Source organism: Lynx rufus, unplaced genomic scaffold (assembly GCF_022079265.1).
Source record: "Lynx rufus isolate CCGP_SWC_20201006 ecotype Redwood Valley unplaced genomic scaffold, mLynRuf1.p SCAF_10, whole genome shotgun sequence".
Classification (NCBI taxonomy): domain Eukaryota; kingdom Metazoa; phylum Chordata; class Mammalia; order Carnivora; family Felidae; genus Lynx; species Lynx rufus.
In genome coordinates this window covers 30,256,335-30,272,748 of record NW_025814824.1, presented here as the reverse complement: position 1 = coordinate 30,272,748, position 16,414 = coordinate 30,256,335, and the positions used below count along the sequence as shown (strand labels likewise).

Here is a 16,414-nt window from a genome sequence, read left to right as displayed (position 1 = left end):
CAGAATTGAAGTTGTACATATATATAACATGTGGGACCCAGAAATCATGTGTGTGAGTGTGCGTGTATGCATATGACAAAGAGAGACAGACAGAGACAGTGACAGGGAGGAACTTCCACATGTATAATAACGTAGATACACAAGAATATCCACAGCAGTGTTGTTCAGCATAATCTAAAACTGAAAACAAATCCAGTCTTCGTCAATAGGAGACAGACTGGCTGCAGTATGTGAGAGAAAGAGGAGTCAAGGATATCTCCAAGATTTCTAATCTGAATAGCTGGAAGATGAGAATTACCATTCTCTGAGATAGGAAAGTCTGAAAAAGGAGCAGTTTTCACATTTGGAGATAATCTTAGAAGCCAGTTTTATATACATTAAATTTGAGATGCCTTTTAGGCATTCAAATGAAGGTGTTAAGTAGGCAGTTAGATATGCAAGTCTGGATGACCAGCCTGGGTTACCATTGAAATTATACGTTTGGAGGTCCTCAACATAGAGTTCTTAAAGTCCTTAAAGTCAAGCAATTGACTTAAAGTGCTGACTTAAAAGTCAGGTAATGTCACCAAATGAGTGAGCATGGATAGGAAAGAGAAGAGGGTCAAAGTCTGAGCTTTGGGACAGTCTTCTTGGATGGCTGCCATTGTCTCCTCACTCCCCCTGCTTTGGTTGTGTTTCTCACCCTCCATTCCCACCCTCAAAAGGTCATGATCTGTTAGCATCCAGACTGACCTTCCAAAAGCATGATTCAAGTTATACGACTCTATTGCCTGAGCCTCTTCAGTTGACTTCCTGTTGCTTATAAAGTCCAAACTCCTGACCTAGAGGATCTGGCTCCTCCCCAGGCCTCCACCTTACTTGACTCTTTCTCTGCTCTCTACAGACCATTCCTTCTGCTATGTAGTGTTATTTATTCCTCAAATACATGGATCTCTCTCAGCGCATTTGTGCTAGCTGTTCCTTCAGCCTGGATGGGGAACCTCATCTTCATAGGGCTAGCTCTGTCTCTTAATTCAAATTTCAGCTCTAAATGCTGCTTCTCCATAGGATCCCTTCCTGAACACACTCTCTAAAGTAATTGTCCACTAGTCGCTTGAACAGGTCACTCAATAGCACTTATTCATGGCACTGATATCTGACATTATCTTACTTATTTGCATATTGTCTGTCTCCCTTACTAGAATCTCAGCTCCCCCACGACAGTGACATGGTCTTGTTTATTATTATGTATTCCCAATACCTTGAACAGCAATGCTACCTGGTAGGCAGTCAGTAAATATTTGTTGAATAAATAAATGCATGACTTCCAGGATTCTGTATCATTCTTAGCATGCTTTTTTAGCTTCCAAATTCCGGGAGAGAACCTGGGCGGCCATTTTTCTTTGGGCTTTATCTTTCTTCATGTCCTTTTGCTTTTTCACCAGCTCCCCCATGGTCACAAAAGCCCAACAATGCTGTCAAAAATATTAGAAAGAATACTTTATTCCAAAGCCTGTGAAACAGAGGATTGTGTAAAGAAGTTACTCTAATCTAAATGTCTCCACACAGTGGAATGCAGCTGGTAACTCCAAAGGGTGACTGACACGCCTCCGGAGCAGCCACGCCCTCGGAGGGCTGTGGAGGGGCCAGGCCAGGTCTGAAGCTGGTCCAGTGCAGTCATGGGGGTAGCTCTGGAGCAGTTCTTCATTTTTGTAGGGCTGCTGGCGTGCCTGGCGTACCTGGTGAAGTGTGTGAGATTCTCCAAATGTATTTTTCTGCACTTCTGGAAAGTTTTGCCAAGGTCTTTCTTGAAGTCAATGGGACAATGGGCAGGTAAAAACAGCTTTCCATCTCTTGTTTCTTGTTGTTCCTGCTTATTATTATCTACGTTTCAAAACATAAACTGCATCTTTTGCTTTTGAGAGCAAAGATACACTGCCTTTGGGTGACTTTTATTTGGGTGCCTGGAAAGCAGGAGTGAAATTGGAATTCCTTAAAAAACCAGATGTGGGGCATGAGGAGAATTAGCTGGAAGAATGCCACTCAATTCTTGCGTCTGTGCTTGCCCTCTCAACCTTACTAGTTGGTTGGCTCCTTTTTTGGAGTTTCTGGTGATATAAATAACAAATTTGACAGAAATTTCTGCATCCTTTTCTACAGATTTTTGAGGGCCTGGGGTACTGCCACTTTGTGGAAGGGTGTTTCAAAATCGGAAATACAAATAATTTTAATTCACTTTATTTAAAAACATTTCTCTGAACCTTTTCATGAAGTGAAGGTATTACAAAATGAAAGTAACAAAGATCCCTATAGGGACACATTTTTGAGATGGTTAGATATGGAATCTGGGTCTGGTTTGTGTCCCAAATAGATTAATCATTGCCTACTATTGGGATTTGCCTCCTGGAACTACCACGCAGACTTTCAGCCCCATGACTGGGCTTAAGGTGAAAAGCAGGAGGCGTGGTTTCAGCATCTCCTTGAATGAAGTGCTAAGGTTACATGAAGAAATCCAAGAAATCTAGTGACTTAAAAAAAAAAAAAAGAATTTAAGCAGCTTTAAAAGTACCATGCTAGGCTAAATAGGAGAGATTACAAACAACCTTATAGGGCTGCCAGATAAAATATAGGATACTGAGTTAAATTTGAATTTCAGATAAACAAGGAATAATTTTTTAGTATATGACATCGCAAATATTATGTGGGACATATGTATACTAAAAAATTACTTTTTGTTTACCTGAAATTTAAATTTAGCTGGGCATGCTGTATCTTTATTTGCTAAAGCTGACAACCATACAACCTAAGCAACACAGATAAAAAAAATTACCATATAAAAATTGTTTGGAATGAAAAATGGGTTTTTAACTGTTGCATGTTATATTTGAAATGTGTGTGTGTGTATGTGTGTGTGTGTGTGTGTGTGTGTGTGTGTGTCGGTGAACACTCCTTCGCTCTTGGGGCAGTATGCTATCTCCAGAGAACTTGCTAAATAGCTTGAACTTGAGTGTTCTGGATCCAAACGTCCTACTTCACACAGATCCCAAAGCCCACGCACTTGGCAGGTGGATGGGGGTAGGGTGGTGCTTAGAACTCTGCACAATGGCTGCCCGTCAATGCAGGGCCAAGCCCTTCTGAGAATACACACTCCAAAAAAAGTACACATGGGGTCAGAAACCAGAGTAGTTGTTGGTTCACATTAAAAAAAACCATAATCTTGGGGTGCCTGGATGGCTCAGTCAGTTATGCGTCCCTCAGGTCATGATCTTATGATTTCGTGAGTTCGAGCCCCACATCGGGCTCTGCTCACTGACCCTGTCAGTGACCCTCTGCTCACTGACCCTCTCTCTCTCTCTGCCTCTGCCACTTGCACTCTCTCTGTCTCTCTCAAAATAAATAAACTTAAAAAACTCATAATCTTAATCTGTCCTTTGAGTCAATATTGAATAGAGTTATCACTAGCAAGAGTAAAATGTCCTTGGGCATAGGCAGATATCTGGGAGAGAAGACAGAACAAGAGCAAGAAGGGGAATGAGAAGAAAATCCAATGACTAAAGACCAAAAAGTTCAACTCTTCAGAACTCTGTGACTGATTAGAAAATTATGTCACTGGTGTATCTTTATAGACTTGTGGCCCCAAATTCAGATAGGCAGGTTTCACACCCTGTTGTCATCATTTTTAGCAACATGACCTTGACTGAGTTACTTTCTCTCAGCTTTCTCCTCTATCAACTAAGGAAAATAATGGTCCCTGCATTATGAGTTTGTTTTGAATATTAAATGAGATGATGGATCTAAAACACTTGCAACAGTGCATGGCAGAAAGTAAGCCCTCACTAGAGACCAGCCATTTATTGATGTGATTATCTTAACTATAGTACAGACCTTGTATTGGGTGATTTTGAAGATTCCCAAAACGGTGAGGAAGGAGAAGCAGAAGTTCACCCTGAGCATAGCACCTGTACCAAGAGGAGCAGGTAATATGCATGGATTCACCTTAAAGTACCCAAGTGAGCAGATTAAACCATTAGCAGTTATGAAAAGGAGCATGCACTGCCAATGTGTTTCTGGAAGCTTGTACAGCTTGGCTGGTCCTTACTTTTCAATAAACTAAATGTATCTTTTCTTCATACTTTTGGAAAGCATACCCTTCGATTGTTGTGCAAAGGTGAATTGCAGATATGCATATACTGAACAGTTTGAAATCATGACATGCACTCAACTGAGGTTTACCCTAGAGCTTAGTCATGAAATAAGTGTGTAATGTTGGACATAAAAGGACTAGAAGGTCCATCTGATTGTTATATGTTAATCAATAGATACAGGGAATACAGAGTCTTCAGGTCTCTTTATGTCATTGCATCCTCTTTTTGCATTTCTGTGTTTTCCTCTTTGTTCAGTTCCTTATCTCCCATGGGCTTTGAGTACTGTTCTCCTGTGGGGGGTGGGATGGGAAGAGGGAAGAACTCCACTTTTAGGAAGAACCTTGAAATGTCTTACAGTGATAGTTGGGTGTGTGGGTAGAGAGATAATAGGGCACACTGTTCGGGGTCTGAGCGAAATGTTCCCTGGCTGAGGTTCTTTGTTTCATTTTGGAGGGTGTCTTCCACAGCCTCACCAACCCCTCCAAGAAAAAAAAAAAAGCTTCATTTTGAACGTTTAGTGAGGGGAGTCGGGGCTGGAAGCTCCAGAGTTGAGTGGAGTAGTGCTGTAGAGTGAAAGGGCACTGCTTTGAAATACTGTGCCTTAGGCAGTAAGCCTGCAAAAAAAAGTAGCCAGTGAGAGAGAGCATTTTAAAGATTAATTTTGTCCTTTAAAACCATTTCTTCTTTTTGCAGTGATCACTGGAGCGGGAGATGGGATTGGGAAAGCTTATTCATTTGAGGTAAGTTGTGTTCCTGGAGAATTTCCCCTTCCCTTGAGTTGAACATATCATGATCACGTGACCCCCTCACCCCAAACTCTAGTTTTCTGCTTACAAAAGCAATAGACATTCATTTATGAAGGAAAATATTTTTGATAAAAAAGAAAATTTAAAAATCATAATCTCACCCTCTGGATACCTTTTTTAAAAACACTATGATACTCACTCAGTGGTGCCAGTATCACCCCTTAGGAGTTGTTTTAGGAATTCATGGGGGCATTGTTGTTTTCTAGTGTAATTGTACCATAAGAATTTATATACCCAAATACAATTAAAACTATGAACTACTTTCCCATTACTTATCCTTATGTTGTAGCTGGGGCATATATTGATTTTTAAAAAATTATTTGTGTAGGAAGGACATATTATCTATAACTTTCATTTCCAGAAGATTAATGGGCATTATAAAATATTATACAAAGAGAGGATCTGTTAGGGCTGAGAGTCACTGGAATATGATTAGTGTCTCTGAGTATTTCCTTTCAGGCTTCTTGTTTATCTGCAGATAGACAGATATAGGGGTAGTTATACTTTTAAAAGATGTACTTACAGCATATGTTGTCATTGTTGTTATGATTATTATTCTTACAAATTCCACATTTTTATTAATGAAATATTGTTTTCTGGAATTCCTATTATTTCATTTCTTCATCATGACTATTACACCGACCCCTAGAACAATGTAAAATACAACGGAAGAAACAGAAAGAATCCTGGAAATTATGAGGATGAAGAAAAACCAAAAACATCTTAAAAATATAACAAAAAGCACTCAGTTACAAAAACCACATTCAACAACAGTGCAGTACGCATGTGTCTTCCGGCCCCCAAAGGCCTGTGTCCTGATAGACGCCTAACCATCTTGTGTGAAATGGACAGCACAACGTGTATCAGAGGCACTTGATAGAAACTTTTAAAATGTCAACAAACCTAAATCATGCCAGTTGAAAAAGCTTCTAGCACTCTTTCAGGTCTGTCCCCTATCCTCCAATGATCATCTCTTTGGTACTGACATTCTGCTTCAACTCTGTTTTTTTGAGCTAAAGCGTTCTTTGCTCTTATCCTAATTTGTACATAGCAACTTTCTGATGACCGGTAGTGCCCAACACTCAGTAGGTGGGTGGTCATATTTGAGTATGGAGTTTGGGGAGACTGATCAGCCACCACGTTCCAAAGCCTTGTGTCTTCCTTACCCAAAAATCAGAAGGAAAGCTTTTCTAGCTATTTGCATTAGAACTATATCACCTGTTATGTAACTACTGCCTACCTTCGACCAGGTTTCTGGAAAGGGCCTAATCCCTCATCCAAAAGATCCATGGCCTTACCTCTCAGTTTTCTGGACTGCTTTGAAATCCAGGTGCTTTCTTCATGATTTTCCAGATTCTTTCCTCAAATTCATGCTGACCTAATGGTCTCCTTGATGTCTTAAGACTCAGATACCTTTCTTTCGACTTAGAGGAGACCATGTCCTCCTTAGCCATTTGTTTCTTTACTGTTTCTGAAAACAATGGCCTGGAGGTCGGGAGCTGTGGGTTCCTGTCTTCAATGTGGCACTAACTGTCTGGAGATTTTGGACAAGTTGCCCATCCTTTCTGGGCTTTTGTGTCTTTACTAGCACAAAAGATACCTCTGAAGTTCTAAATTGTTTCTGTTCCATACTAATTCTTGCTTTTCTCTTTCTTGTAGAATCTTTTTCTTTGTTTCCTTTTGTTCTTTTCCTAAGTCTGTGTTAAACAATTTTCTGGGATCCCTACTTCTCCTTCATTCAGGCTTTTTGCCTTCCAGAGAGCCTGTTCATGTCTTCCTGCTAAAATTCTCCAAGGAAAGCAGTTCAGAGTCTGAGATGCTGCAGACTGACCACAAGGGTTAAGAGCCCAAGATATTTGTGTGTTCAAATGCTACTCCATATGCTTACTGCAGAATTTCCACATTAATAAACTGGAGGTGGTGGTAATTCCACTGGGGCTTTTGGAAAGGTTTAATGGGATAAGGTGAACAAAATGCTTTGCCTAGAGTAAGCTCTCTAATGTTAGCCATTATATTATTAGATCTTTAAACTGTTACTCCTTTCCCATGTATTACTTTTGTCTTTTTTTGAAAAGAAAACTGTATTGTACTTATCCATAGCTTTACTCTTTCCATTGTCCTTTCATTCCCCTTGGTGTTCCAGGATTCTTTCTTTAGTCATTTCCTTTCTGTTTAGAGAACTACATTTAGCTATTCTTTTAGGGTAGGTCTCTTTGTTTTCCTTTATCAGAGAATGTCTTGATTTCCCCTTCATTCCTGAAGGATAATTTTGCTGGGTATAGGATTTAGGACTGATAGTCCTTTGCTTTCAGCACTCGAAAAATATTGTTCCACTTCCTTCTTGCCTATCTGGTTTCTGGTGAATGAATGTAATTTGAATTGTTTTTTCCCCATAAGTAAGGTTTTCTAACTCACTGTTCTCAAGATTTTTTTCCCTTGTCTTTAGTTTTCAGAAGTTTAGTTATGATGTTTCTTGGAGTGGATTTCTTTGCATTTATTTTGCTTGAGGTTCACTCAGACTCTTGAATTTACTCACTATTTCTTTGAATATTTTTTTTCTGCCCAGGTTTCTTCTCTTTTTCTGGGACTTCAATCACATGGATGTTAGATTCTTATAGTCCAATGGGTTTCTGAGATGCTGTTCATTTTTCTTCACTGTACTTTTTTCTCTGTTGCTTAGAGTGGGTAATTTCTATTATTTTATCTTTAAGTTCATGATTCTTTCCTTGGTTCCTTCCATTCAGCTACTGAGCCCATCTATCAAGTTCTTAATTTCATTTATTTTATTTTTCAGCCTTAAAATTTCCATTTGGCTTTTCTTTATATCCTCTATATCTTTATGAAAACTTTCTCTTTTCTCATTTGTTTTAAAAGTACTTGTAATTGCTTGTCAAAGCATTCTTATGATAGCTGCTCTAAAATCCTAGTCATAATTCTAATGTCTGTGTCATCACGATGTGAGTATCTGTTGATTGTTTTTATTTCATCAAGTTGAGATCTTCCTGGTTCTTGGTATGATGACTGACTTTTGAATTGTGGACATTTTTAGTATTTTGTTATGAGACTCTGAATCTTGTTTAAATCTGTTTGGGGTCTATACCAACACTGCTTCAGCAGGGGGAGGAGAGGTGCCAACATGTTCCTACCAGGTAAGGTAGAAGTCCCACAGGCTTTGCACTTGGCCTCCATTAGAGGGTGCTGCCTCCTTTTTACTGCTGGGTGGGGGTGGGGGTGCTGGCTCCCCACTAGGCCACTCTGGGTGGGAGAGGCAAGAATGCCTCCTTCCTGCTCCCCAAGAGGCTGCCAATGGTAATTGGAGGAGATGGCCTCAATACCACTGGGTGGTAATGAAAGCCCTGGCCCTCTGCTAGGCTTCCTCTCTTACTATCCCAGGAAGGGAGAGGAGAAAAGGGATGGAGGGCCTTGGCACTGCCAGGTGGAAGTAGAGTTCAGGTCTGCTGACATGGGAAGGGGTGGCTGGGATGAATGTCCTGTCTCCCTACTCAGCCTTCTCTGATGCCAGCCTGGTAGGGGGTGGGGACACTTGTTCCAGCAGTCTCACCAGGGTGGAAGTCTCAGCTCCTGACTCAGCCTTTGGGGGTGGGGGTGGGACCACAGATTTTTTTTTTTTTTGAGCTGTTTGATTTGAGTAAAGCTGTTCTTTTTTTTTTTTTTAATTTTTTTTCAACGTTTATTTATTTTTGGGACAGAGAGAGACAGAGCATGAACGGGGGAGAGGCAAAGAGAGAGGGAGACACAGAATCGGAAGCAGGCTCCAGGCTCTGGGCCATCATCAGCCCAGAGCCCGACGCGGGGCTCGAACTCACGGACCGTGAGATCGTGACCTGGCTGAAGTCGGACGCTTAACCGACTGCGCCACCCAGGCGCCCCAAGCTGTTCTTTTTAAAGTTTTCTGCCTTACTAAGGCAGGTCCTTTTCTGGTCCTTTGGTTAGAGAGAGCAGGCTTTTGTTGGGACTTTTTAGGTCTGCACCTGTGGTGTTTCTGAATTGCCAATTTTTCCACCAATAAGTTTGGAATATGTGAGGCAAAAGAAAACCCAGGAACTCACCACTGTTTTATTTCTTGGGTCTTGAGGCCCCTAGCTGATCTTCTCCCTATCTTTTGGAATCTTTTTATGTTTATTTTATGTATTCTGTCCAGGTTGCATAATTTAATTGCATATCATGGTAGGAGTGGGGAAAAGTACTTCTCCATTTTCCTGGAAGCCTATTCTATATCACATTTTAACCTAATCTGTATTTATATTTAGTGTGGCAAGAGAAGCTTTGCCTCCTGCTAAAGGAATCTTGAGCAGTACTGGAACAAGATGGAAAACAATTGTGGTGAGGGATGGGCAGGGGGAGGAAGCAGGAGAGGAGTCCACTCTTCCACCCTTCTGAGGCCACTGCTTCACCCTGTCTTCACACCATTTTTGCTCCTTAAGCACCTGAATTTCTTTTATTCATTGCCATACAGAGGAAGCCTTGTTTTCTCTGTGTTCCCACCACCTGTTAGAGATTAGCAGCAACAAGTACCTTCCCTGAGGCAGGCCCTAACATAAAGAAGGAAAGGGGCACATTCTTCTCAGCAGCAGCCCTTCTTCTTTAGCACGGTGCCACAGTGCATTCTGGGAAAGGGAGGGCTTCTGTGGCTTACCTCCCTGAAGGGAAAGAGGCAAAACCCACATATGGAGCCTGTCAGCCTGGACATTCTGGAAATAAAATTGAACCCTGTTCGAGTGGACAAAGGGAACAATGCTGTCCCAGACAAATATGTGTTTTCTGCCCTCTCCCTCCCTCTCCTGGCCCACACCACTTCACATAGAACCTTTAAAATGTCTATGGCTCTTGAGAGAAATGGCACAATTCTGGAGAGGCTGGAAGCCCACCAGGAAGCAAGCATCCTTTGTGCTAAAAATGCAAATTGTTTTCCATTTAATGGACAATCTTCTCTTCAGGAGGCTGATGAAATGAATTGTGAGACAAAGGTGCTTAATTCTTTGGCCACCATTCTGATGGATTCCAAGGCTCAAAATGAGGGTTGGAGGTGGGGGGGGGGGGAGGGGGTTGTTTTCCACAGGAAGAGAGAAAACTCTGGGATATCACTGACAAAGCCGGCTTTCTTTCTTTCTTCCTTCCTTCCTTCCTTCCTTCCTTCCTTCCTTTCAGAGCACTTTCAAATCTCCCTCCCCTCTCTCTCTCTCTCTCTTTTTTCTCCCAATTTTTTATTCAAATTCCAGTCAGTTTACATACAGTGTAATATTGGTTTCAGGAGTAGAACCCAGTGGCTCATCACTTACATATAACACCCAGTGCTCATTGCAACAAGTGCCCTCCTTAATTCCCATCACCCATTTGGCCCATCCCCCACCCACCTCCCTCCATCATCCTCAGTTTGTTCTCTATATTTAAGAGTCTCTTATGGAGCAGAACAGAGTCACCGGACCCAAGTGCAGACGAGAGGCCCACGGAAGAGGGTAGGAAGGGCGGCGAGGCGGTGCGCGCTCCACGGACTGGCGGGAGGGAGCCGGGGCGGAGGGGCGGCTCGCCGGCCAAGCAGAGCCCCCGAGTCCGGCTTGCAAAAGCGGAGGGGCCTGACGGACTGTGTTCCGACAGCAAGCGCGACTTAGCGTTTGGGAGGTCATAAGTTAACAGCTCTGCTCGGAAAGCGGGAAGGCTGGAGGACAAAGGGAGGGTGAGCTGCGGAGCCCCCGGACGACAGAGCTCAGTTTGGCGGGGAACAAAGGCGCTCGCCAGCGCCATCTCCCCCGCCCATCCCCCAGCCAAAATCCCAAAGGGAACCGGCTCCGGCCAGGGAAATTGCTCGCTCCGCGCGAACACCCAACTCTGTGCTTCTGCGGAGCCAAACCTCCGGCAGCGGATCTGACTCCCTCCGGCTGCCACAGGGCCCCTCCTGAAGTGGATCACCTAAGGAGAAGCGAGCTAAGCCTGCCCCCCCCTGCCGCCGTGCACCTTGCCTTCCCACCCCAGCTAATACGCCAGATCCCCAGCATCACAAGCCTGGCAGTGTGCAAGTAGCCCAGACGGGCCACGCCACCCCACAGTGAATCCCGCCCCTAGGAGAGGGGAAGAGAAGGCACACACCAGTCTGACTGTGGCCCCAGCGGTGGGCTGGGGGCAGACATCAGGTCGGGCTGCGGCCCCGCCCACCAACTCCAGTTATACACCACAGCACAGGGGAAGTGCCCTGCAGGCCCTCACCACACCAGGGGACTATCCAAAATGACCAAGCGGAAGAATTCCCCTCAGAAGAATCTCCAGGAAATAACAACAGCTAATGAGCTGATCAAAAAGGATTTAAATAATATAACAGAAAGTGAATTTAGAATAATAGTCATAAAATTAATCGCTGGGCTGGAAAACAGCATACAGGACAGCAGAGAATCTCTTGCTACAGACATCAGGGGACTAATGAACAGTCACGAGGAGCTGAAAAACGCTTTAAAGGAAATGGAAAACAAAATGCAAACCACCACGGCTCGGATGGAAGAGGCAGAGGAGAGAATAGGTGAACTAGAAGATAAAGTTATGGAAAAAGAGGAAGCTGAGAAAAAGAGAGATAAAAAAATCCAGGAGTATGAGGGGAAAATTAGAGAACTAAGTGATACACTAAAAAGAAATAATCTACGCATAATTGGTATCCCAGAGGAGGAAGAGAGAGGGAAAGGTGCTGAAGGGGTACTTGAAGAAATAATAGCTGAGAACTTCCCTGAACTGGGGAAGGAAAAAGGCATTGAAATCCAAGAGGCACAGAGAACTCCCTTCAGACGTAACTTGAATCGATCTTCTGCACGACATATCATAGTGAAACTGGCAAAATACAAGGATAAAGAGAAAATTCTGAAAGCAGCAAGGGGTAAACGTGCCCTGACATATAAAGGGAGACCTATAAGACTCGTGACTGATCTCTCTTTTGAAACTTGGCAGGCCAGAAAGAATTGGCACGAGATTTTCAGGGTGCTAGACAGCAAAAATATGCAGCCAAGAATCCTTTATCCAGCAAGTCTGTCATTTAGAATAGAAGGAGAGATAAAGGTCTTCCCAAACAAACAAAAACTGAAGGAATTTGTCACCACTAAACCAGCCCTACAAGAGATCCTAAGGGGGACCCTGTGAGACAAAGTACCAGAGACATCACTACAAGCATAAAACATACAGACATCACAATGACTCTAAACCCGTATCTTTCTATAATAACACTGAATGTAAATGGATTAAATGCGCCAACCAAAAGACATAGGGTATCAGAATGGATAAAAAAACAAGACCCATCTATTTGCTGTCTACAAGAGACTCATTTTAGACCTGAGGACACCTTTAGATTGAGAGTGAGGGGATGGAGAACTATTTATCATGCTACTGGAAGCCAGAAGAAAGCTGGAGTAGCCATACTTATATCAGACAAACTAGACTTTAAATTAAAGGCTGTAACAAGAGATGAAGAAGGACATTATATAATAGTTACAGGGTCTATCCATCAGGAAGAGCTAACAATTATAAATGTCTATGCGCCGAATACCGGAGCCCCCAAATATATAAAACAATTACTCATAAACAGAAGCAACCTTATTGATAAGAATGTGGTAATTGCTGGGGACTTTAACACCCCACTTACAGAAATGGATAGATCATCTAGACACACGGTCAATAAAGAAACAAGGGCCCTGAATGAGACACTGGATCAGATGGACTTGACAGATCTATTTAGAACTCTGCATCCCAAAGCAACAGAATATACTTTCTTCTCGAGTGCACATGGAACATTCTCCAAGATAGATCATATACTGGGTCACAAAACAGCCCTTCATAAGTTTACAAGAATTGAAATTATACCATGCATACTTTCAGACCACAATGCTATGAAGCTTGAAATCAACCACAGGAAAAAGTCTGGAAAACCTCCAAAAGCATGGAGGTTAAAGAACACCCTACTAACGAATGAGTGGGTCAACCAGGCAATTAGAGAAGAAATCAAAAAATATATGGAAACAAACGAAAATGAAAATACAACAATCCAAACGCTTTGGGACGCAGCGAAGGCAGTCCTGAGAGGAAAATACATTGCAATCCAGGCCTATCTCAAGAAACAAGAAAAATCCCAAATACAAAATCTAACAGCACACCTAAAGGAAATAGAAGCAGAACAGCAAAGGCAGCCTAAACCCAGCAGAAGAAGAGAAATAATAAAGATCAGAGCAGAAATAAACAATATAGAATCTAAAAAAACTGTAGAGCAGATCAACGAAACCAAGAGTTGGTTTTTTGAAAAAATAAACAAAATTGACAAACCTCTAGCCAGGCTTCTCAAAAAGAAAAGGGAGATGACCCAAATAGATAAAATCATGAATGAAAATGGAATGATTACAACCAATCCCTCAGAGATACAAACAATTATCAGGGAATACTATGAAAAATTATATGCCAACAAATTGGACAACCTGGAAGAAATGGACCAATTCCTGAACACCCACACTCTTCCAAAACTCAATCAGGAGGAAATAGAAAGCTTGAACAGACCCATCACCAGCGAAGAAATTGAATCGGTTATCAAAAATCTCCCAACAAATAAGAGTCCAGGACCAGATGGCTTCCCAGGGGAGTTCTACCAGACGTTTAAAGCAGAGATAATACCTATCCTTCTCAAGCTATTCCAAGAAATAGAAAGGGAAGGAAAACTTCCAGACTCATTCTATGAAGCCAGTATTACTTTGATTCCTAAACCAGACAGAGACCCAGTAAAAAAAGAGAACTACAGGCCAATATCCCTGATGAATATGGATGCCAAAATTCTCAATAAGATACTAGCAAATCGAATTCAACAGCATATAAAAAGAATTATTCACCATGATCAAGTGGGATTCATTCCTGGGATGCAGGGCTGGTTCAACATTCGCAAATCAATCAACGTGATACATCACATTAACAAAAAAAAAGAGAAGAACCATATGATCCTGTCAATCGATGCAGAAAAGGCCTTTGACAAAATCCAGCACCCTTTCTTAATAAAAACCCTTGAGAAAGTCGGGATAGAAGGAACATACTTAAAGATCATAAAAGCCATTTATGAAAAGCCCACAGCTAACATCATCCTCAACGGGGAAAAACTGAGAGCTTTTTCCCTGAGATCAGGAACACGACAGGGATGCCCACTCTCACCGTTGTTGTTTAACATAGTGCTGGAAGTTCTAGCATCAGCAATCAGACAACAAAAGGAAATCAAGGGCATCAAAATTGGCAAAGATGAAGTCAAGCTTTCGCTTTTTGCAGATGACATGATATTATACATGGAAAATCCGATAGACTCCACCAAAAGTCTGCTAGAACTGATACATGAATTCAGCAAAGTTGCAGGATACAAAATCAATGTACAGAAATCAGTTGCATTCTTATACACTAACAATGAAGCAACAGAAAGACAAATAAAGAAACTGATCCCATTCACAATTGCACCAAGAAGCATAAAATACCTAGGAATAAATCTAACCAAAGATGTAAAGGATCTGTATGCTGAAAACTATAGAAAACTTATGAAGGTAATTGAAGAAGATTTAAAGAAATGGAAAGACATTCCCTGCTCATGGATTGGAAAAATAAATATTGTCAAAATGTCAATACTACCCAAAGCTATCTACACATTCAATGCAATCCCAATCAAAATTGCACCAGCATTCTTCTCGAAACTAGAACAAGCAATCCTAAAATTCATATGGAACCACAAAAAGCCCCGAATAGCCAAAGGAATTTTGAAGAAGAAGACCAAAGCAGGAGGCATCACAATCCCAGACTTCAGCCTCTACTACAAAGCTGTCATCATCAAGACAGCATGGTATTGGCACAAAAACAGACACACAGACCAATGGAATAGAATAGAAACCCCAGAACTAGACCCACAAACATATGGCCAACTCATCTTTGACAAAGCAGGAAAGAACATCCAATGGAAAAAAGACAGCCTCTTTAACAAATGGTGCTGGGAGAACTGGACAGCAACATGCAGAAGGTTGAAACTAGACCACTTTCTCACACCATTTACAAAAATAAACTCAAAATGGATAAAGGACCTAAATGTGAGACAGGAAACCATCAGAACCTTAGAGGAGAAAGCAGGAAAAGACCTCTCTGACCTCAGCCGTAGCAATCTCTTACTCGACACATCCCCAAAGGCAAGGGAATTAAAAGCAAAAGTGAATTACTGGGACCTTATGAAGATAAAAAGCTTCTGCACAGCAAAGGAAACAACCAACAAAACTAAAAGGCAACCAACGGAATGGGAAAAGATATTTGCAAATGACATATCGGACAAAGGGCTAGTATCTAAAATCTATAAAGAGCTCACCAAACTCCACACCCGAAAAACAAATAACCCAGTGAAGAAATGGGCAGAAAACATGAATAGACACTTCTCTAAAGAAGACATCCAGATGGCCAACAGGCACATGAAAAGATGTTCAGCGTCGCTCCTTATCAGGGAAATACAAATCAAAACCACACTCAGGTATCACCTCACGCCAGTCAGAGTGGCCAAAATGAACAAATCAGGAGACTATAGATGCTGGAGAGGATGTGGAGAAACGGGAACCCTCTTGCACTGTTGGTGGGAATGTAAATTGGTGCAGCCGCTCTGGAAAGCAGTGTGGAGGTTCCTCAGAAAATTAAAAATAGACCTACCCTATGACCCAGCAATAGCACTGCTAGGAATCTACCCAAGGGATACAGGAGTACTGATGCATAGGGGCACTTGTACCCCAATGTTCATAGCAGCACTCTCAACAATAGCCAAATTATGGAAAGAGCCTAAATGTCCATCAACTGATGAATGGATAAAGAAATTGTGGTTTATATACACAATGGAATACTACGTGGCAATGAGAAAAAATGAAATATGGCCTTTTGTAGCAACGTGGATGGAACTGGAGAGTGTGATGCTAAGTGAAATAAGCCATACAGAGAAAGACAGATACCATATGGTTTCACTCTTAGGTGGATCCTGAGAAACTTAACAGGAACCCATGAGGGAGGGGAAGGAAAAAAAAAAAAAAGAGAGAGGTTAGAGTGGGAGAGAGCCAAAGCATAAGAGACTGTTAAAAACTGAGAACAAACTGAGGGTTGATGGGGGGTGGGAGGGAGGGGCGGGTGGGTGATGGGTATTGAGGAGGGCACCTTTTGGGATGAGCACTGGGTGTTGTATGGAAACCAATTTGTCAATAAACTTCATATAAAAAAAAAAAAAAAAAAAAAAGAGTCTCTTATGGTTTACTTTCCTCTCTCTTTCCTTCCCCTCTTCCCATATGATCACCTGTTTTGTTTCCTAAATTCCATATATGAGTGAAGTCATATGATATTTGTCTTTCTCTGACCTATTTCACTTAGCATAATACATTCTAGTTCCATCTACGTTGTTGCAAATGGTAAGAGTTCATTGTGTGTGTGTATATATATATATATATATATATATACATCTTC

At 41.8% G+C, this 16,414-nt stretch overlaps 1 protein-coding gene across 1 annotated transcript in view; it reads left to right on the top strand.

Annotated features, from left to right (window-relative positions):
• Window positions 1–1,658: 1,658 nt before the first annotated feature.
• Window positions 1,659–16,414, top strand: part of HSD17B3 (hydroxysteroid 17-beta dehydrogenase 3) — a 53,696-nt gene continuing 38,940 nt past the window's right edge. Inside the window, exons 1-2 of the mRNA XM_047097827.1 lie at window positions 1,659–1,812; window positions 4,818–4,864. Coding sequence (XP_046953783.1) covers window positions 1,659–1,812; window positions 4,818–4,864 — 201 coding nt within the window. The remainder of the gene's footprint in view (window positions 1,813–4,817; window positions 4,865–16,414) is intronic.